The sequence below is a fragment of the Cloeon dipterum genome, chromosome 4 (assembly GCF_949628265.1).
Source record: "Cloeon dipterum chromosome 4, ieCloDipt1.1, whole genome shotgun sequence".
Lineage (NCBI taxonomy): Eukaryota > Metazoa > Arthropoda > Insecta > Ephemeroptera > Baetidae > Cloeon > Cloeon dipterum.
Genome location: NC_088789.1, coordinates 19571032 through 19592581, shown reverse-complemented (window position 1 = coordinate 19592581; position 21550 = coordinate 19571032). Strand labels below are relative to the sequence as shown.

The 21550-nt window shown below is 36.9% G+C and overlaps 5 protein-coding genes and 1 long non-coding RNA gene across 8 annotated transcripts; 2 read left to right on the top strand and 4 right to left on the bottom strand.

Moving 5' to 3' along the window:
* The first annotated feature begins 157 nt into the window (after positions 1-157).
* On the top strand, positions 158-965 carry LOC135943128 (protein F29A7.6-like). The gene is made up of 3 exons (XM_065489546.1): positions 158-332; positions 441-541; positions 608-965. The coding sequence occupies exons 1-3, from the start codon at positions 276-278 to the stop codon at positions 930-932; spliced, it is 483 nt and encodes a 160-aa protein (XP_065345618.1). The 5' UTR covers positions 158-275; the 3' UTR covers positions 933-965.
* Positions 966-1050: 85 nt separating this feature from the next.
* LOC135943121 (uncharacterized) lies at positions 1051-6517 on the bottom strand. 2 transcript variants are annotated; one of them, XM_065489533.1, is made up of 14 exons: positions 6286-6516; positions 6088-6140; positions 5855-6032; positions 5621-5803; positions 5255-5558; positions 5037-5201; positions 4525-4736; positions 4229-4461; positions 3993-4173; positions 3599-3805; positions 3416-3545; positions 2669-3056; positions 2175-2436; positions 1051-1759 (listed from the first exon to the last, which is right to left on the bottom strand). In XM_065489533.1, the coding sequence occupies exons 1-14, from the start codon at positions 6319-6321 to the stop codon at positions 1562-1564; spliced, it is 2730 nt and encodes a 909-aa protein (XP_065345605.1). In that variant the 5' UTR covers positions 6322-6516; the 3' UTR covers positions 1051-1561. The 2 variants fall into 2 exon arrangements, with proteins under 2 accessions (XP_065345605.1, XP_065345606.1); XM_065489534.1 differs by having other exon boundaries at positions 1619-1795; positions 6286-6517.
* Positions 6518-7157: 640 nt separating this feature from the next.
* LOC135943126 (mitochondrial import inner membrane translocase subunit TIM44) lies at positions 7158-10440 on the bottom strand. Its single transcript, XM_065489542.1, has 7 exons — positions 10242-10440; positions 10011-10099; positions 9839-9952; positions 9486-9783; positions 8721-8994; positions 8279-8663; positions 7158-7655 (listed from the first exon to the last, which is right to left on the bottom strand). The coding sequence occupies exons 2-7, from the start codon at positions 10011-10013 to the stop codon at positions 7398-7400; spliced, it is 1332 nt and encodes a 443-aa protein (XP_065345614.1). The 5' UTR covers positions 10014-10099; positions 10242-10440; the 3' UTR covers positions 7158-7397.
* A 983-nt stretch (positions 10441-11423) lies between these two features.
* Positions 11424-15237, bottom strand: Sep2 (septin 2). Its single transcript, XM_065489666.1, has 8 exons — positions 15123-15237; positions 14405-14528; positions 13694-14030; positions 13522-13633; positions 12876-13068; positions 12694-12821; positions 12048-12221; positions 11424-11991 (listed from the first exon to the last, which is right to left on the bottom strand). Exons 1-8 carry the CDS (start codon positions 15150-15152, stop codon positions 11824-11826), a joined length of 1266 nt encoding a protein of 421 aa, XP_065345738.1. The 5' UTR covers positions 15153-15237; the 3' UTR covers positions 11424-11823.
* A 478-nt stretch (positions 15238-15715) lies between these two features.
* On the bottom strand, positions 15716-17903 carry LOC135944267 (uncharacterized). Of its 2 annotated transcripts, XR_010575303.1 has the most exons (4): positions 16827-17903; positions 16597-16714; positions 16321-16536; positions 15716-15833 (listed from the first exon to the last, which is right to left on the bottom strand). It is a non-coding gene; the product is annotated as an uncharacterized LOC135944267 (long non-coding RNA). The 2 variants fall into 2 exon arrangements; XR_010575302.1 differs by having other exon boundaries at positions 16597-17903.
* A 28-nt stretch (positions 17904-17931) lies between these two features.
* On the top strand, positions 17932-19356 carry LOC135944266 (neurobeachin-like). Its single transcript, XM_065491095.1, has 2 exons — positions 17932-18277; positions 19144-19356. The coding sequence occupies exons 1-2, from the start codon at positions 18032-18034 to the stop codon at positions 19213-19215; spliced, it is 318 nt and encodes a 105-aa protein (XP_065347167.1). The 5' UTR covers positions 17932-18031; the 3' UTR covers positions 19216-19356.
* Positions 19357-21550: the final 2194 nt, after the last annotated feature.

Genomic DNA, 21550 nt, shown 5'->3' with positions numbered 1-21550 from the left:
AAATAGTTGCTTCTAGTCTAAAATAATATTAAAATAATAAACTTAAGGTGTATTTTATTAACTTTTAGAATTTTTTAAACTAAATTCGGTTAATACGCATGATGCAAAGCTCCTCCTCGTTTTCTCCTTTCACAAAAACTTGAAATCTACATTCTATTCTACAACCAAAACAAACCATCGTGCTTCGAATAACAGGCCGTGCGACGTGCGTTGTAAACAATTTCAACCCATCATTTAAGTTAATACGGTCTCAATTAGAAATAAGCTGTTCAACCATGGGACCTGTAAAGAAGAAGAAATTCCAGCTTCCTAAGTCGCTCCTAGAAATGAAAGTAAGGATTCTGTTGTGCACGTGTTAATTATACACAGATACATACATAAGCCACTTTTCTTATATATTTGTATCCGCTCTATAATGATTCTAATTCTTGTCATTCCAGTTTATGAAGAAAACCAAAGAACAGGAGGAAAAAAGACGAGAGGATGAGGACAGGAAAGAAATGTTTTCAAGTGAAATCACAGATTTGATGGTTTCGGAAGGGTATAATATAAATAATTTCTTTTTACCTTTTTCTTCATTTCCTAATACAAGTTAATTTAACTTCAGACAGAGATATGTAGAAGAACCCAGTCTTGTTCCACTACTCAATCTGCGTGAAGGTCGATTTTCGTATCACGGCTTCAACAAGGAGATTGAGCAGATTATGCAGGCAGAGGAGAGTGCAAAGCGCGACGCAGAGCAAATGCGGCTCGACGCCATGAAGCAGGAGCAAGAAGAGAAGTGTGTGATGGACGAGGACATGGCCCTGAGGATGGCCTCGCTCTCAAAGTCTGTCGGTCTCCGGTTTATGAATAAGAGACAGAGAAGTGAGGCTTTGTCACAAGACAATCCGTACAAAAAGGTTCGGAAAGTGGAAAATAAAAATAATTAGCTGTAAATGAAACAAATTTTTTTATCTTGCGTCTATCATAGTCTTTAATTAATCAACAAGAGACATTGACACAATGAGCTGATAATATACAAATCTAATAATACAATTCACAAAGATTTCAATTAAATATCATGACATGTCTATTGCCCCTAAGATATTACAGGATCACTTGAAATCTGCACAAATAACTGAATAGTAAACCGGCCTATACGGCGCACACTCAATTTTTTTACGATTAATTGTAAGCAAGACTGTATAAGTTCAGTGCGATGTCCAATAGATTCAAAATTTACATACAAGGGAGGTGTATAACATCAGGAAAATTGGAAAAACTCGCGCGCTTTGCAAGCAAGCAGTCTAAAATTACAAAGTTTGCGACTCCAAGGATATACCCCATTTTTCTGCGCCTGACATTGAAAAATCAGTCCATTTGAGGCAAAATTGCTCTTTTTTCAGTGACAAGCAAAATCTAATGACCAGTTAAATTGAAAGTTTTTTTCTTAAACTGCAACACACAACGCTTGTGGAATGCTGGAATAGTTTGGAAAATTCTGCAACGGTTCAAATGCTCCAGATCAAATTATTTTTTTTTCTTGCACAATCTAATGAAGCAAATGTTCGGGAGGAACTCAAAGAGGGGAAGACTCGTTTGGCAAGGAAAAAATGAAATTGAGGGCTCTGTTGACGTTGAAGTCAGCAGCCAAGACCACCTGGATGAGCCGCTCTCGAGGGATGACGGGGCCGACAATGTCTTGCAACTGCTCAAGGCAGCTATTCAGTCTGGAACCGTTCGGCAAGAGACCCTCCGAGATTTGACGAGCTGACTCCTGTGATCCAAAATTTTCTTAGCATCGTAATTAAAGCTGTAAAATTTAATGATTGCGTTCAGGTCAGAGATACTATTAAGCAATAAAATTTGATTTTATTACGAATATTTTTAATTTTAATTTCCTGATGTAAGAATTTAACAGAGAAAATGTCACAAAAACTCGGTCAAAAAACTCGTAGATTTTGAATTTAGGAAAAATATGAAAAATGTAAAAAAATTGTAACAAAAAATTTTGAACACTAATTTGGAATGTACTTCTCAACCGTTACATTTTAAAAGTTATCTAGAAAAATCTGCTTATGATTCACCAGTATTGGTAGCATAAATAACAGTCTAAACCAACATTTAAAAACTATCAACGATATTTAAAAAATAGCAGCGATAATAATTGAAAACGGACCAATTTAACGCACCTCTGGGTCCAGCTGTAATTGGTAGGCAAACTCATCGAGATCTGCAACGCTGGAATCTGCCGAATTCGGAGACGAGCTATGACTGCGGAATTCAAGTAGCCGTTCCGAAGAGTTCTGTTTTTTGGGTCTCTTGGGCTTGGCCCACATACTTCTTGCTTTGTAAACTTCAGCTTGCAAACAGTGCGGCAGCTCCTCAAAAAGCTCAGTTTCCATTACGTCAGGATGGGTGGAAATGAAGAAAATGCAAGATTCCCTCAACATTCTAAAAAAATTAAAATTAACAACGTTATATAAATGATTCTCAATATCTTACGCAGGTCTGAATGAAACAATTTAAATTTAGACACGCATTAAAAAATAAATAAATAAATCAGTGCCACTTAACACTGAACCTTTACGCAGAACATTATATCTATGATGCCACTTAAATCTATATCCCTTGTTTCCTTCTCAGGATAGATAGATTTGAAAATAAAATCAAGTAGCGTTGTTACCTCGCGTTGATCTGTTCTGACATGCTGAGCAAACAAAGTGCCGTCTCCTCGTCAATGAATCCTTGCAAGCAAATTTCGCAAGCGTGCTTCAGAGAGTCGAGTTCGTATCTGTCAGCCAGGAGCATCAGATCAGTGAGTTGCTCAAACGACAGGCTGCTTGTGTCCAGTCGGCCGCAGTACAAGTACTTAAGGAAGTGCCTGAACAGAACGTGGCTCATGTCATGCACAAGGATTTTCTTGTCGATCGACTCTCGCATGCCCGACAGGAGAGCTCGTCGGAACCAATCGCACCGCGCGGCCACTATCACTCTGTGCGCCTTGAATGTATGCACCTCTGGCGTCGCCACTTCTGCAGATTCTGGCGCGTCTGTAGGTGCATCCCTGGAATCTGAATTATTTTGGTTAATTTTGACGTTTGATTGTTTATCATTTTAATACTAAAAGATGACATAGGACACAAACAAAAATCCTTAACAATTTTAGCTTGAGTTATCAGGTTTGGAATTTCAGATGGAGTTTCCAGCAAAAAAGTCCGTTTTTCCAATTTTTTTCTACAGATTATTCTCATCGTTTTGGATTAGTAAAAGTATGGCTGATAAATCCTGAAATTGCGTGATTCGTGCTGGTTTGGTGTCTGAGAGTAAATCAGACGCAGAAATAAAAATTAATTCTCAACCCTAATCATGTCTTCTCCTGGGTGTTTCTCGTTTCTAAATTTTCAAATTCGAAATTGTTTGTCTAGCTTACCTGAGGAACTGTTAACTACTTCAAAGAGCATGTCAGTGCCACTCTCAGATGTCAGCAGCTCCAAAACACTTTCCGAGAGCTTACTGTTCATTGCAGTCGGAGGCACACGGAAATCTTTGACTAGGTTTAGCTGCAGAAATTAATTATTTAATTAAATTTTCATTAATTTTGTTATTTTCTTACATTTATCTCATTCTGGGTGTGGGCTGCGTTGGTGATTCCGTAAGCTGAAGCCTGGCTGCTGGAGTCTAGGGTTTGGTTGGGGGGATCCAGCAGGCCAAGAGACACCAGTGTCTGAGTGAACGTGTCTCGCTGCACCATTTCACTTAAATGCTCAATATTTTTGTAAACAGCTGCTCTGTGATTCAGCATGGTGTGCAAAACTCCAGACTGGAAGAGTAAAAATTTCACGCATTATTTTTTATTGATTTCATTTTGGTGGAGATGGGCAGACTGATAGCAAACAATATGTGTCCCAATAGCAGGGGCGCACACGCTTCATGAGAGGAAACACAGCCCAGAAAAGGACCAGATCGTGTTGCTGCCCCTGCTTGATTTGTTTATTAGCTCAACTTACCACTTTAGATGTTCCAACTTTGAAACAGAACTTGAAATCCTTCCACTCAAATTTGTCCTCTAGAGCTGCCATCACTTCCTCGAGCCGCAAAAGAAAAATCGGCAGCTCTCCCACAATTTGATCAACGTGCCGAAGGACAGATCTGATTTTGTATTCTGTCGGCGTGTTCAGGAAATATTGCCTGGGCGCGAAAATGGGTAAACAATTTGAGCTGAAACTCTCAATTTGGTTCAAACCTATTCTGGTCAAAGTGGATAAGGCTGCAATTCAATTCTTGGTGCACACTGCGAATGCGGGAAAGCTCACGCTGATTCAAAGTTTTCTGATAAATTTCTCCAATCAATTCCTTTTTCTCCTGGTTGCCCTTCTGGACAGGCTCAGTTGGCGACATCAAGGTAATAATTATCTGCTCAATTGCACTTTTTGATTCTTCTGCCAGCGTGAAGATAAACTCAAAATTATTCTCTATCTGCAATTAAAATGGAGCAGCATTTTACCAAAACGCTCGCTTTTCAAATAAAGATCAGATTACCTCAGGGACTAAGTACGTTGCTAGCTCATTACGCTGGGAAGAGGACATGGAATTGAAGATTGCTTTCAGTCCTTGAAGCATTTGGCTAAGTTGGCTTAAAAATATTGGAAGGTAGGACTTCGCGTAGGTGATAATTTCATGCTGCTCGTCTTTAGAAAGTTCAGCCTTCTCTTTGTTGAAAAGTTCGCAAAACGCAACCAGTTTGATTCCAACTGTCAATCAGAATTGAATGAGTGGACTGCGTGTTTTATTTCAAGAACTGATGCAGGGTTTGTAAAACACCCAAATTTTTGCGGGTTTTTTGAAGACACTAATTTTATCTAATTCAAAATTAAATCCTTCTTTTTTACATTCATTAAACATTTTAAGTTGTACAGATGCCAATCCAAATCACATATTTAGTTGGAGAATTTTCCTTGTTGTGCATGACTAACCATTGATATGCACCAACCTTAACATAAGAAATCCCGCAAAAATCGATATTGAGCAAAACCTGAACCGAAGTAACGTACCGACAAAGAATTCTCGAAAAGCTTGCTTCACAGTATTACAAAGTCTAGCTGGATTGCTCCCTAATCCTTCTAACCCGCTGAAATTTCCGTTGGGGGCTTTAGTACTGAAGTAGTTTATCACTGTATCTAGACTAGAGTGCATTTCTCCGATCAAGGCCATGATTCCTGTTTTTTTTTTAAATTAGTAGAAATTGTGCTTGAAACAAACAAAAACTCACTGTTCCTCAAACTCATGTTGTTGAGATAAGCTTGGCACTTGGTGGCAAGGGTACTGAATCCTGGGAGATCGCGTACAGACTTAATGCATTTTAAGGCAGTCTCCTCTGGAAGGTCTGACGGCAAACTCAGGCTGTAAATGTAGTGGAGAACAGTGGCGAGCACGTCCTCCGGCAGACCGGACAAGGGCGAGGGAGGCACCGCTGCGCTGTCCGCATTCTTTGACGACTTTTCCACCTCTTCAAGCCAAGACTGCCATCCCAGCTGTGGTGAGCCCGTGAGCAAAATACAGCTGTGAGCTTGGAACTAGGAAAATACAAGTTCACAAGTAGTAAATTTTTAAATTGGGGGTGGGGGTGGTGGATTACCGTTTTGCCGTTCGCAGCATCAATAGAAACGTCAGAAAAGAAACCCTCATTCAGAGCCGATAGCAGCGAGAAGGGGACGTCGGCAGGTGATTTTTGCTGGCAAGAAATCACCTTTAGGCAGTGAAAACTGCACCAGTCTTCGCAAGCGAGGTACAAGCAATTTTCAGAATCGTTCGAAGAGACCTGAAATTTATGTTAGAATTATATGAATTAAGAAAATGGGAATATAGCTACCTGGCTGATAACTCTAAACTCGAATATGTGCCCAGCGTAGGTTCCGAACCGTATAAAAACACCACCAAGAGATGTTGAAATGACTTCATAGGCATCACAACCAAAGAGTGGCAGCAGGTTGGCACCCTCCGGGGTTGTCCACGTTACATCACCAGTTTCACTTAGAGACAGTTTTGTTCTGAAAGGATTTACTTGATGAAGTAAAAATTATGAGCACCTGACTAACATTATACCCTTCAATTCCTGTTGTTTCAGCTGAACCACTTAATAGTTCCACTTTTACAATCTGCAAAAATTGAAAATTTTAAATAGTGATCAAAACAAAATTTCCGAGATGTCTTATAAGAGGTTAACAAGATACAAGGTAGTGCATTAAATAACATGCTTAGGACAGAATAAAAAAATTCTGCAATTTAAAACATACGACGTACCTCCCAGGTGCCTGGATAGAACGATTCGCCTGCCATTTTTGCTGCAAATTATCTTGCCTGCACTTCTAGGTGGAAAGGTAACAAAATAAACAATGTTCTAAATGCCTGTTTTCATCTACAGATCTACGCTCCAGAGAGCGGACCAAATTTCGTTCGCTGTTCACTACTGTCAAACCAAAACAACTTTTGGATCTGTCTCTGTGCGACAAGAGAGGAAAAAGGGGAGGATACAGGCCAAGGGAGGGGAATCGAATATATCTATTTGCACATAAACTTCGTAAAATGCTCTGGCCCATAAAATAAAAATATTATCCTCTCACGTCGGAAAAAGCTTTTAAATAATATGACAAAATTAATAAATAATATTTTAATATAGTACATAGAAACCCAATATTTTAGATGAAATTGTAAAATTTTCAATGATTTTAGAGCCGCCAGCAATAAAATAAATCACGCAGAATTTAAGAAAATAAAAATTACATCACACTCTTTTTAAAATTATTTTAGATTAAGTCCGTAAAAAATGAAATAAATCGTTTGCCATCTAGAAATTAATTTCATAATTTTAAATTAATGTTAACAGCCTAGTCTCAATTCCTTACCCTTTGCGGTTTTATAAAATTGTAATTTATTTAAGCTTCGTCATCACTTGTCAAAAAATACATATATCAAACAGTAAAACACACTCCCTCATGAACCGCAAATCTTTTGAATTTTTTAGCAAGATATAAATTTCCTAATTTTCCTTTTCAAAAAGTGAATCAACTGAGAAAAAATTAATTCACCTGTTTACTTTTAGGTTGGGTTTCTTAATCATAAATTAATTCTACACTAAGGAAGTATGAATTCATGATTTCTCGCAAAGAGTGTAATATCTTTGAACTGTGGATTTATTTTTATACACTGAAGCTCCACATGGCAGCAGTCTGCCTGACTAATCACAGAGAATGGCATTCCAGCAACAATAATTTATCCTAGACAACGATGTAAAACATACCGTTGGTTCTAGAATAAAAATCCATCCCAAATCGATTCAAACGTACAAGCCAGTGACGAAGGAATTGAATCTTTCAGGCGCCAGTAGTTATAATTTCTCTCAGGAAGCCAAACGATTAGACAAACTGTTCCTGCATGTTGGTGGCTGCGAGTTCTAGCAGCCTCCAAGCCGCTCGTGGATCCAGTTCTGTTTGGTCTCTGCATAACACCCACACATAGTTCACCCGCATGATTTTGTCAGCATCACCTTCAAGGACCTTCCCGGCAGAGTCCTTCAGGCACATGATCTGCTGCGCCGTGAACGTGATGATCAGAACCGGTCCCTGGTCCATCATTTTCCCCAAGGCCAGGTCGATATTGTCGATGTCAATTATCTAGGGGAGAAAAGATCAGAGACTGATTAATTCCAATTTCAATAGAGATTTCTTTAAATTGTTTTTAACAGTGGCAACAGGATCAAAATAAAAAGATTTGTTTGTGTCATGATTTATAGGATGATGATAAATGATAAATATGGAGTACATTCCAAATTATTTTAAACTAGCCAAACTAGGGTCAAAAACATAGATAAAAAATCTTACTTTTCCTAGCCATGATTGTTAGCGCAAATTTTTAGTTTGTCAGAAAATATACCTGAAACTTGAGTATTGAGGAAATACATAATATATTGTTTACTGTCGAAACAACTCCTGAATTTCGATTTAAATTGTCATGAACAAAAATAACTAAAATTATGTTGAGCTCGCCCATATATCCATTGGAAATGGACAATGAATGGTTACAAGAGCTGTTGCTGATTTCTAGCATTTTAACCTGCTTCTATCAAAGAGAGTCTTAAAAATGAGCTCAAAAAGCAAGGATTGTATTTCAATGGTTGCTTCTAAGACAATAGCCAAATAGAGCATAAAGACTGCACATTATGTACTCGAACACCTTTAAGCAGTAGCGGGATTGGGAACAATTTTAAAGAGATAACAGCCAAGCATTTTATGGTTACCTTGGATTGGAACTTGAGTCCTAGGGCACGAGCTTGCTTTATAGGCGTCGCCAGGATGTTGTAAGGAGCTTCGTGGCACCAGTCTTTCAAAATCTCCAGGTCCCCTTGAACCATCGCCTCAAGAATGTTGGGGATGATGTCCGTCTCGCACTGCAGCAGGAACTGATTCTTGTCAAAGTGGGGGTCGGCTTTGCAAATCTCGGTCAGGGTCTCTGATAGTTCCGTCTTTTGAAACAGGCCGCCCATGATGTCGCTCACTTTCTCAGTGAGAAGCCGCGAGGCTCGGATGACCGGATTTTCGCTCTCGTCGTACTTCATCTTCCAGTCGACGACCTTGTTGACGTACGGGTTGTTGTCCTTGAAATTCTGCCAGCTTTGAAAGAACCTGCACACCAGACAAACATTTTAATCAAGATTTGAAACGAAAAAAACAAAGAATTACTTTGAGTCCTTGTGTAGCTCCATTCCTGTCGCGTCGAGGTTTGGCTCAACGACGCGTCCTTCAAAGTCGTCAGGCACTTCCTTGCGTTTTCGCAGTTTGGCAGGCCGGCAGTACATGTGAACCTGCATGCCAGTCTTGTCCAGCTCTTGCTTCACCGCAGAGGCCGTCTGGGATATGGCCTGGAAAGCCTGCGTTTTTCCCAACCTTTGACCCGTTTCGGAAATGCTTTCCGCAGCGCCCTTAGCGGTTTTCCCCCACTCTTCTGTCATTTTTCCTGAAATATATCAATTAAAATTAGCAAGGAAGCATAGAAAGATTGGTCTGCAAGGCCTTCAATTTATTAATGACAGTTTTTCCATTTGGGGTAGACTTTTATGTTGGGAGACTTGAACAAAAAATTTAATACCGATTAAAATTTTTCTGGAATTAAAATTGAAATTCAACCCCGATTTTGAGCATTTGTGGCGTCGAATTATTTCATTTGATTTTCTGGAAACAAAAATTCAGCTGGGTTCATCGCGGTAAAAATGGCATTAGAGTTTTTCAAGTTACTACTGCGATTGACTGAACCAATTTTGGCTATTCATTGCATCAAATTAAATATTATTACGCCAAGAATTCATTGAATAGCATGATTGATTCTGAAATCGTAATACCATTAAACTGGGAATGATGGCGTCATTTATTGGTGACTTTCATGGAATGAAAAGTAAAGATTTTTTAAATTGATGAATATTTTATAAAGGTGCAAAAAGTTTATCATACCAGCTTTTTTGGCAATGTCGGTTTTTCCTGCTTCCTCAATAACTTCATCCATTCTATCCTTCAGACTTCCAAATCGTTCCTTGAGCACTTCCGACCCTTTATTGGCTTCTGACTCCACAGATTGAAACTTCTGCCGAGCTTTCTGGAGAGCATCCGACTGTTCGAGCTTTTCTGCTTCTTGCCTAAATTTTTTGATGTTCTCCTTCATTTCCTTGTTTTTCTCCATCTCTTGCTTTATGTTGTCTATAACTTGGGAGAAAAAGCTTGGTCGCTTTTGGGGATTGTTTTCCAAAATTTGCTGAAAATTTAATAGAGTTAAATTTGATATTTTAAATTAAAACGAAATTCCTTACCGATTTATGGATGGATTTTGTCAAAATTAAGGATGACGGGTAAGTTAAGGATGGTGGATGAGACAACCTTTGGATTGCAGGCCACGACGGCCGCAAAATTAGTTTTCTAGGCAACTGTAAACATAGCACATCTTATAATTTATCCATCAACAGAAAAAAATGTAAATTTCACCATTATGTTGATTTAACTTTGGAACAATTCAGCGTATGTAAGGGGTTAAATCATCTCCACACCAAGAATGTGGAAAAATATCTTGCAGCCTGAAAATATGATAATAAATATAATGTATAACACACAAAAATGAGGCTAGCTTCGCCGTTTTTAGGAAAGAAAAAGAATATTGAACATTGAACCATACACATACATACAAGCATGGAAAAGATTTTCATAATCAAAACAAACCTCTGTTGTTTGTAGGATTCTGCGAGGACAAAATAATATTTTAACACCTAACAGCCTTAGAGTTTACCTAGCATCAAAATTAGGAGCTAGGTCAACTAGTTTAGTAGAAGTTTTGCTACAAAACAATTTTAAATGTCATCTGATCAGACAATGTCGTCAGGAAAGCGGCTCCAAAATCTCACATGGGAAAAGGGAGGACGTGCAAGATCAGCAGAGTAGAATGGCAGCGCGCCATCTTTAGGTGGAGATATGCACTGCAATTTCAAAGGCGCGAACGCAGGAAGGTAGGAAGAGATTTTCTTTCTTGTGATCGCTTGTGATGAAAAAATTGGTGGAAATTGGGGAAATTGGAAATTTAATGGACAAATTTAGACTACACTTTGTTAATGCTTCATATGTGTGCCATGCCATGTGCCAACTCCATGCACTTTCTGATCGTGGTCATTTTTTTAAACTAATAATAATATAAATTTATTTAATGATTGATATTAACCTAAATAAATAGGATATTGAACAAAATTAGCAGAGAAATTTTGCTGGTAGATACAAATATGCTTTGCTTAGAAAATTGATAAAAATAATTGTGAGGTCCAGAGGCAGATATGCGATTGACACATGTAAAATTTTGTTGATGATTTTTCCCCACCTTATAGTTGCCTATTTTCTTTTAAATTCATTTATATCATAGCATCCAAAACGTCAGTTTATAATAATTTTATTCCATTCACCCAAATATATTTTTATATTTTCTTATTATTTGTTAGAAGAGCCTGAATTCTATGACATATAATTATGCTACTAATGGTTAACCAAAATCGGAAATCTTAGTTTGTACTACAAGATTATGCAAACCCATTCGTTTACAAAACGACGAATTTTTTGATTGAAAAAGATACGAAAATTTTGATGGAGTATCAGCTTTTCTTTAAGAGCACCCTGTGTGCTTATTTAATAAATATAATAACTATCATTTTACCATATTCTAATTTTTGATAGAAACAGAAACTAGTTTGTCGTGAGAAAAGCGCTAAAAAGTGGCCCAATTATTAATTCATATTATGAAAATCTAACTTAAGTTTACACAATAGGTTTTTGATAAAATCTATCCTCATATATATCCATCTAATAGGGGCAAAAAGCGAATTATTTAAATTTGTTAGGGTAAAATATGAGAACAAAGTGTGCGCGATAATGTATGTTTATTAATTTCGAAAGAATTAATACACGTTCTCTCTCCAATATATGGCTTAGAAGGTAAATAACAAAACTAGATGATATTGGCTAGTCATAACTAAAAGGAGAGCTCCTATAAAAATGTATTACATGCTAATTATCGTTGACATAAAATTTCTTTTACCAATTTACATTAGTCTCATACATTTACACGAAGCATTAAATATATTACTATAGGAGTGAAACCATGCGTCAGTTATTTGTAATGCCAAATTTTCATGAACATAGAGGCTCGATTTTTGGTATACAATTCCATCAGCGATCAGATCAAAGTCAGAATTGAGAGAAATTATCAAGAATAGAGTGCGAATAAAGGTTGAAATGTTCAGAGAGACGTGACTATTAAAATTCACTTCTTCTTGCTCTTGCCAAGTGTTAAAGTGTGCGATCCACTCTGGATTTGCGCCTTGCGACGGTTGTATTCAACCATCTCCTCTTCCAGTTTGCGTCTTGCATCATCCAGTTTGCTCTTTTCGTCTGTGTGATCCTTCTTCAGCTTGTCAAACTTTGCGTGAAGCTGCGATTTCAACGAAAAAATTAGCCGCGAGAGTGAACAAAAACAAAGAAGTGTACCTCTTTCTCAGCTTCCTTCAGCTCGGCCTCCTTCTCTTTGACTCGCTGGATGAACATTTGACGCATTTCGTCCTCCTTCTGCTGCAGCTCCTGCATATGCGTGCTGCGTTTGTGCTCAAAGGTTTGCTGGAAGCTCACTGGCTTGTTTTCTGAGTCGACGTCTGTGAAGCCCATCTAAAAAGATTTTATTAAGAATTTTGTTTTTCTTCAAAATTGTGTTAGAGGGGTAATTTCACACAACAGTCCATTAATGCTGAAGTCCATTTTTTTCAGCTGATAGCTATTTTATGTATTTTCCTCCATACAATCCACAAATAAAAGCTCCAAAGGAAATAAATTCTTAATAATGCAAATTGTTAAATCGTGGGTGTTCATTATTTTCATTTGTCTAATAAAAAATATTCTGAAAATAGGGGTAGTTATTAAAAAAAGTCTCATTGTAAATGGTTTAATCTTTTGTTAAACACAGTCTTTTTAGGGCATGATAGAATAATGACAGTTTCTGTGTTTTTTTTTCGCATTTAATTGAAAATAGTTTAGCATTACGCTCTTCTACCCAGCAAATCAAGTCCAAAAAGCGGAGTAAAATAATCATCTACCATTAGGGGCTCTTTACAAGTGATTACAAAATGCACAACATTCTTACCTGTTCCAAACGCCTTTTTCGGTAAAGTTCGTAGTGACGGGCGTGAGTTTTTTCCCTCATGTCTTCCATGTTTGTGCGAATGAGCATTTCTCGCAATTTAACAAAGTCGCAGTGGTTCTCATTTTCAACTAAAGTTTGGTAAGTAAGAAATCAAATCAATTCATTAAATAACTATCTCAAACCTTGGACAGTTCCCCATGGGTACTGGCGAGATCTCATCATTTTGTTGCCGACTCGGACGAATTCCGTGCTTCCAACAACGGCAAATGGAGTGTGAGAGTTCATCGAGGTATTGACTTCAGAAACGGTCTCATCATCGGTAGGGAATTCATAAATGCTGACGCCGTTGTTTTGCAACTCGGCCATAATTTTTGACTGAAAATTTAAAAGGTAGAAAGCGCTTTAAACACAAGGAAACTGGATCAAAGCTACATCATTTTTTATAAAACTGTAAACAGATGACTGCTAACAAGGTAAATCTTAGGGTTTGACTTTAAAATTTGTGGCAACACCATGTAACCTTTCCTGGGGTGAAAATATTTCGACGTGTAAATTTTTTAGCAATGAATAAATTTTAAAAATGACCAAAAATTTCTAAATTTATATAAAAAAATCAGTTTTTGTCCAGTTCAAGCCGAATTTTTACTGTAGTTACACTTTAATTAGATGAATAGATTGATCTTTTTTAGAAATTCCAGAGGGAAAAAATCATGACATGTGATGGCATAGGCATAAAACAGAAAATATTTAATAGAGTTGCTGCAGATTTGGAAAGAGCTGAATTTTTGTCAGAAAATTACGGTCATATATTATATTGATCACACCCACCTTGAACTTTTGAAGTTCATTCTTGGAAACAGTGTCAGCTTTGGCAATGATCGGAATGATGTTGACTTTTTTGTCGAGTTGCTTCATGCACACCAGATCAAGCGACTTGAGCCTGAAATGTCAACCAACTCGTGAGACCTTTCTCGCGAGCAAAATAAACGCAATCACACACCCATGGCCCGTCGGACAGATGAAATAAAGGCAGACGTGTATGCGGGTGTCGTGATAGGTGCCCAGGGAGCGTTTAATCTTGAGCTCCTCCTGCAGGTACGATTCGAACTGGGCGTCGATGTAGTCAACGACGGCCTTGTAGCTCTCCTCCTTGTTGATTTGGTCGCCGTAGCCGACGGTGTCCACGATTGTCAACTTGAGGCGGACGTTGCTCTCCTGCAGCTCGTACGTGTGCGCCTTCAGCTTTACCGTGGGCAGGTTGTGCGGGCTTGGCTGAGATTCGAAGCTGGTGTTGAAAAGCGAGTCCATCAGCGTCGATTTTCCTATTCCCGTTTCACCTGCACAAATCCAGCAAAGATTTTGAAAATCAAGGTTTGACAAAAAGGTTGTAACATTTTTTAAATTTCTGAAAATAACCGCTCTTATGACCTATAGTTTTCAAGATGCTAAAAAAGGACAATCTACTGTTCATCAATCGGTAATGCTAAGAAAATGGTCTTCCGACAAAAAACCTTCCCAAATTTAACAGACAGCAAAATTCACCATATAAAAAATAAACGCTGAAGAATAACTAAAACTTAATGCTTTTTGTCAGGGGGTTATTAAAATTGTGACTGAATAAGAAGAATAATATTCTTCTTAATATATCATATTAAATATAATAATGGTGATGTGTCACATGAATAAAAATTAATCTATGTCGCAAGCTTACCAATGCAGAGGATGTTGAAGATAAATCCATTCTGGACAGACTTATTGACCAATTGGTCAGGCAGGCTGTCAAAGCCAACATGGCCTGACAGCTTCAAATTGCGAATGTTGCTCTCGTTGTTGGCCTATAAGCAGCAGAAAAATAAATTAGCTGTTACGATTATGACTTTGACATTTAGAGCGACGGTTAGTGCGTGACGTTTGTGGAACAATGGCATTAAGACAATTTCACCGCTACCTCCAAAATATAAACAAGAAAAATTGCAGCAATAAATGTGACATTGTTTGCCGATTGTAAATTCGCGTACGTGAGAATCGATGCATTTCCTTTTAAGTTACTATGTATAGAGATTGAATGATTCATAGAGTTGTTGTTTGTTATGATTGCGAATTATTCCAACAGAAAATTGCCCAGAAGCGCTTTTACTGTTTGTTTGAGGATCGTATTTAATGGTTTGTATTCAGGACGTAACCATTGTAGAAGAAATAAAAGAAATTGCAAGCAGTAAGAGTCTCATATTGACAGATCAAGTGACATTTCGAGGTAAATATCAGCCGGCAAGAAGCCAACGCCCAACGAGAGTGATTCCTTGGGTCGATTGAACAGAAAACTCGTGGTTGAGACAATTTTTCTGCTCTCCAAAGAAGTGCCTATGGAATAGATGAAATTGGCTCCGAAATTTCGAGGGGGAACGCTTCAGGAGTTGAGAAAAACAAACCTTAGCCTTCTCGATGTCACCGCCTGCCATTTTTGTTTATGCCAGCTCGTTCACACAGCGGGCGTTGAAAGCGCACTGCACCGTTCTGAGCGTGCGGTGCGCCACTCGCCCGCGGAGGTGTGGCAACAACTACTAAAGAGAATGGGAACAATGAGAGTCGCGAACGCGGCAATGCAGTTAGTGAGAGAATTTTCATTGAACAAAAATAATTTTTATAGAAATAATGGGCATTATTTTTTAATTTCCTTTTAATATAAAATAAAATAAATAATTTATTTAAATTTGGAAAATAAAAGGGAATATAATATTTTGCATGGGGAAAAAAGGAAATAATCTCATAAAGATTCAACAAATAAAAAATGAAACTCATTATTATCAGCAAGAATTTTGCTTCTCTCTATCTTTGGTAAGTTTTTTTGTTAACATCAATGGTTTACAGCGCCCCTCCATGGTAGGAATTGTGTTGAATTTTTGGTCACGTAAAAATATTTGCGGCGCGCCGGCGCCTGGTAAAAATTATTTTGAATTCGTGTACTATATTTACTATAAACAGTAAATTGTTGGATAAGTATGTAAATGAAAATTTGTATTAATTCACTCTGGTCAAATTTTTATTTTATTTTGTAGCAAAGGTGGGATTTTTTTCTGGTTACATCCAAGGAACAAAATAATGCAGCCGCCGAATAATTCCAACTACGAAGAAGAATGCAGCTGAAACAAAAAATACACAGTTTTTGAAATTTGCAGCAATAATTTAACCACTAAAAATGCGTTTTAATAATTTATAAATCTAAACGAAAAATATAAATATTGAGAATTTTGTAAATATTGGTCCGTCACTTATTTTAACAATAGTTCTCAGAAGAGAAAAAGCACTGAAATATCATAAAGTTTGTTCATTATTAATTTCACTATGATATCGAAATTATTATATTTTGTTTTTCACGTTTGACTCCAATATCATAGACACTATAGGATTGAGTTTGATATGTGTATAATTGTGATATTTATAAATGTCTCATTGCTGCTGTGAACTAATGAATAAAACCCAATTGTAAATTTGTATATAATTGTAAAAACTTCCTACCTGTAAAACTTATTTATTTTTTCAAAAATTTCGCACTTAGTAACTAATATTTTTGAATTTAAACCAAAACAAGAATGTTTTTCTCTTAATAAGTGAAGAAATTATACTCACCAACAACCGCATAATACCACTCCAAGGAATACGAGGAAAACCTTAGTTCATAGGTTAATAAATAAAACGATTCTGTATTCTTTAAGTACGAATAATGCATGAACGCGTAGAGGCTGCCTCCGAGAAATGCTTGAAAATTGAACACGGAGATCACTGAAAGTATAGGCAGCAACGAAACTGTGCACCAAAAAATGGCAGCGTCTGTTTCTCCAACCGCTTAATCAGAAGAGAAGATAATTAATAGAATATCTTCTTCAAATCGTAATCATTTTTTACCTAAATTGAGCAGGTAAAAGATCATTTGCGTTAGAAAGAAACCAAGCACGGCTTGAAAATAGGAATAAAGCTGATCAATGTTGTCCAGTTCAATCAAAAAAGCATCAACCTCATCAACCTGAAGAATCGAGAAAAATTTTATGTCAATTTTTGAAACGTATATGTTCACAAATAACAGGTAAATTAAGTTTTCATACGTGAAAAATACGAAATATTTTTCAAACAGTTACCTCACATTCAATGGATGTCGGGAAATCGATCCTCTTCGTTGCCACTTCCATTATAATAATTCATACCCAATTTATTGAAATGAATCGGAAGATTTTTCAGCACGATTATTATGGCGTGATCAATGTACAAATAAAACAGGATTATGTGTAAATTTCCCCCTCCCCCGTCGTGAGTGGGATTTTAAAAAATTTATTTTTGAACTAAATGTTATTGTTTATTGTTACTTGGAATTTCTTAATGCTGAGCTATAATTTCGGCCTCTACACCCAAAGTTTCGTGAAGAGTTAGAAATTTTTTAAACCCTTTAGTATTTTTATTTTAAAATTCATGTTTGCATCTTAAAAATCAAACATTAAAAAAGTACATATAAGTTTAATATTTTCATCACTTATTAAAATAAGAAAAATTGGTGCAATAAAAGGAATAAAAGATAAAAATTATATTTCAAAAATAATGACGAGCGTGGACCATTTCTATATGACCCAAGATACTTTTTAAAATGAATTCAATGCAGGTAAAATAGTTAATTTTCAACTACCATTGCTTGGAACTTAACTGATTCAGGCTTATTATAGCTATAACGCGTACCAGCGAGAAAAATCGTTGGAAAAACTAAATCGCGCAGCCCTTGCAGCCCTAAAACTCTTTCACAAAATATTAATAAATGCCTTCCCTTTTTGACTCTGTCACAATAACATTTGAGTGCCTATTCGGTATGGGTATATAGATGATTTTTTATTGTTATTCATTCCTGCAATACACCTGCTATACTATGTGAGAAGAATCCCATTGACACATCATCAGGGAGAGGTTGGCACCTGCGGTCAACACTCTTTTTCATTCATTTCATCCTCCTGCGCCAGAGAAGGAGAAAGTGACAATAACTGTTGTACCCCTACCCCCACGCCGCTCTATTTTGAATAAATCAAAAGAAATTCTTAACCAATTATTTAAAAATTATGAGTAAAGTGTAATAATTACATTGAATTTCGTGGAAATAAACAATTAAGTTGTCATTTTAACGATTTTCATCATTATTACGAAAGAAAAAAAGTATCATAGCCATCTGGCGGCTTCAGCAGCGACTCGCGTGGGAGCAGGCGGCTCGGCTTTTGGCGCCAGCTGAGCGCCCGTCGACGGAAGTGGCAGTCGGTCGCACTGAGTTGCAATATGGCAGACCCGAGCGGGGTGTGTATGTAATTTGATGCAGTTTTACTCGGCCAGTGCAGAATCGAGGCAAGTGTCGCGGCCGAATCCACCACCCAGCAGCCAGTCGGAGTCCGCGTCGAGCATGGCCGAAGCGTCGGCCGTGTCGGCGACCGAGGCCCGCCGGCCCGAGGACGTCGTCCGGATGACCGTCGCTGACAACATCAAGTTCGCCGTGCTCATCGGCCTCATCGAAGTCGGCCAGGTGTCGAACCGAGAGGTTGTCAACACCGTCCTCCACCTGGTGAGTGCCCCGCCGTCGACCGGACCGGCCGCCGAGGCCGTCGGCCGCCTCCGCCGGCCCCTCGCGATAACAGGCGGCCGATTTATGGCTCGAGTGGGATGGGCTCTGCACTTGTCTTGTCAAAAGATAAAATCCACCGCCGCGTTTCTCGCTTTTCAGTACATAATATATATTTGAACACGTAATATTATGTACTTTTTTGCGTTTTTCGCCAGGCTAAATTGCCACACGTCTCCGTGGCCGCCTGGTGACGCAACAATTATGCTTTTATACTCTTGTTTTTGTTGTCAAACTTGCTTTGACACTCTTTAGACGTGACGTGAAAAGTATATTTATGGATTGCAGCGTGAATATTTCATATTTCTGCCGTATTCGTATTGTTTGCGAATTTTTCATTATCTTCCCTGTCAATGAAGTGCAATGTAGGAGAGCAATGAGTCAGCACAGTCAAAAATATAAGAGTCAAGTTTTTTTCGCTTGGCTGGTTTAATTTCATTAGAGCACTCTCTCTCAATTAAAATATATATCAAGGATCGAATACATTTTGTATGCTCTAATTATTATATACTGCGGATTAGGCAATTGTGTTTGTATATTTGTCATAAATTACCTGATAGAAGTTGGTGGGTTTAATCAATTAATTCCGAATAAATTCCTCGAGGAGAAAAGTTATAACAACTTTATACATTTTTTAACGTTTATGTTTGTAGTCTCGTCGGAAACTTTCAATTGTTATTATTTTTTACTTGGAGTATACTATTTGTGCACCTAAAGGCCAAAGCATACTATTGCACTGTTGAGCCAATCGCTTCTGATGATTAACTAGAGTGCCTTGATAAATTGTTTAGTGGAATTGATCGTTACAGGAAAACCGAATTTGCTCTTTCAACCTTCTACCAAACTTGCGGGGAGTCAATCAAAGTGGTTCTTCGAACTAGCTACAAATTTAAAAGATAAAAGGCTTTTTTCTTTGATTGAGTATTTTGCTGTTATTAATAATTCAAATTTTGTCTAATATTTTTGTATGAAAATAAGTATCAATAAATTTTAACCGTCTATTTTAATATTCCTATAGTGTTAAAATAATTATGAAGCCCTTATTATTCTGTAAATCAAAATAAATAAAATCGTAATAATAAAATGCTGACTGAACGGAAAAATAAAATTATTCTTTTTGTTGATTGTTTATAAATTTTTAAGCTGTTTTATTTTGTAACAACAAATTTGATTGGATTTTGGTAGCTATTTAGTGTGGTGGAGGATTAAAAACATTAAAACTAAAATGAAAAAAAATTTGGGACTGATAAATAGTTTCATGTATACTGCTTTGTTTTTGTTCTGCAGGTATTTGGTGTGATGTAGTTAGTTTAAATTTTAATATTTTAACAATATCCTGTATGAACTCAAGTAGAGAATTTTGATTATTATTATTTTCAGCAATGATTGGTGTTCAAAGGAGAATCATATTTTTCTCAAAATCTACCCTTATTTTTTCCTATTTTCTTTGTCAATCCAGTTGGTGAAATTATAATTTTTGTGCAACTGCAAATAATACAGAACATTTTAGAGGCTATGAATTGATGATGAGCACTATCAAAGGTGTACAACAGACAAAGACATAATAAGGAAATCACAGTTCACTGCTCGTTTTTGCTTTGGCGGCTTGACAGTGTCCAATTATTGTTCTTATCACATTCAAGGAAATGGTGAAAGTTGATTGATTTATCACAGAATTTGCACTCGCAGTCCTCACTCGCGCAGGAGTGAAAGGTCACTTTTTTACAGATCAAATAGTGAAACCCGTGACAAGCGTGTCTCAGGAACTTGTGTTTGTCAACAAAAGTGGCTCCCTTCCAATTTGGATGGTAAACAGTTAACATTTTTTATGATTCTATATTTTAAATTGTTCTTTAAATCAAGTATTGAATGAATTTATTAAATGCAATTAAATCTAGTATTGACACTTAATAATATATTATTGCTGGCAATTTAAAAGATCTAAAGTAAATAGATTCTTCAATAAATATTTTTTTTCTTCAAATTTTCTATTGTAATAATTTTTTGTTTTTCAAATATATCAAGATGATAAATTTGGCACCTGTGAAAGTTTTAAAACGTTAGATCGGTTACAAAGTCATATTATCTTAAACAAGGTAGGGGTAGGCGTATCCAGTGCGGTAGCCCAGGCCATAGGAGTAGGCGTAGGGGCGTGCGTATGATTCACGGTAAAAGCCGTTGTAGATGGTGTGTAGGAGCCGTAGGCGTATGGGCTAAGTTAAAACCCACTGGGAAGCAGCGACGGCCACGAGGGCGAGGACGAGAATCATCTGGAGCATACAGAAAATGAGAACCAAGAAATTTTCATTTTAATTGAATGATCTGCACTAAAAAATTGTGATAATATCTTTCCTCGAACTTTTTATTTTTAATTAGCATAGTGCAAAGTTTTTCCTAGGTTACCGTTTGAATTTCTCTTTACTGTGGATTATACGACATGTGTGAACGTTATCTATTTGCTGTTTTACAAATTTTGCGCAGCTAAATTTGCGCACCTCACCTTGGCCACCCAGCTGTGCAATACAAGGCTCTTGATTTTGCTGTAGAACTTTACAGCGCAGTTGAAATATGTTTTCGATTTGAAGCGTGAATCTTTCTTTTAGTTTGCAAATCAATTTAAAGATGGCGTAATCATAATCATGCTTTTTTACAAAATTAAATATATTTTTATACCCAAAATATTGATTGGATTTTGGCTAATGGAATTTTTATTAAGAACGATACAATTATTTTGCCCATAAACGCACTATCTTGAATATGCAGATTTTTTTATGCATTTCAAAATATGCATATTTAATTTGTAACAATCATATTTATAATTTTTTAAGCCAGATCTTGCACGAGGTCAAGTTGAGAGCTTTGTAATTTAATCTTTTTAAATTATTTTATTTTATTTTTTTTTTAACAAAAATCTTTTTTAACAGAAATTACATTTTTATGAGTACGCACCTAAAACAATTTTCATCTTCAAAACATTTTGAATTGAAATCATTAATTCATGTTTGGTAATGGGATAAAAAAGTGTTGTTAAAAAAATCAATCAGATCTTTCTTTCGATGAAATATCTTCATAAAACACCAAAGGTGTACAACATCTTTTCAAATACATTTTTTCCTGTACTGACGACCAGAAAAGTAAATAAGAAAGCTCAGGGGAAATGCAAATTCTCATGTCACGCGACGGTCGATGATGGGAAACCGTGCAGTGGGTAAGACG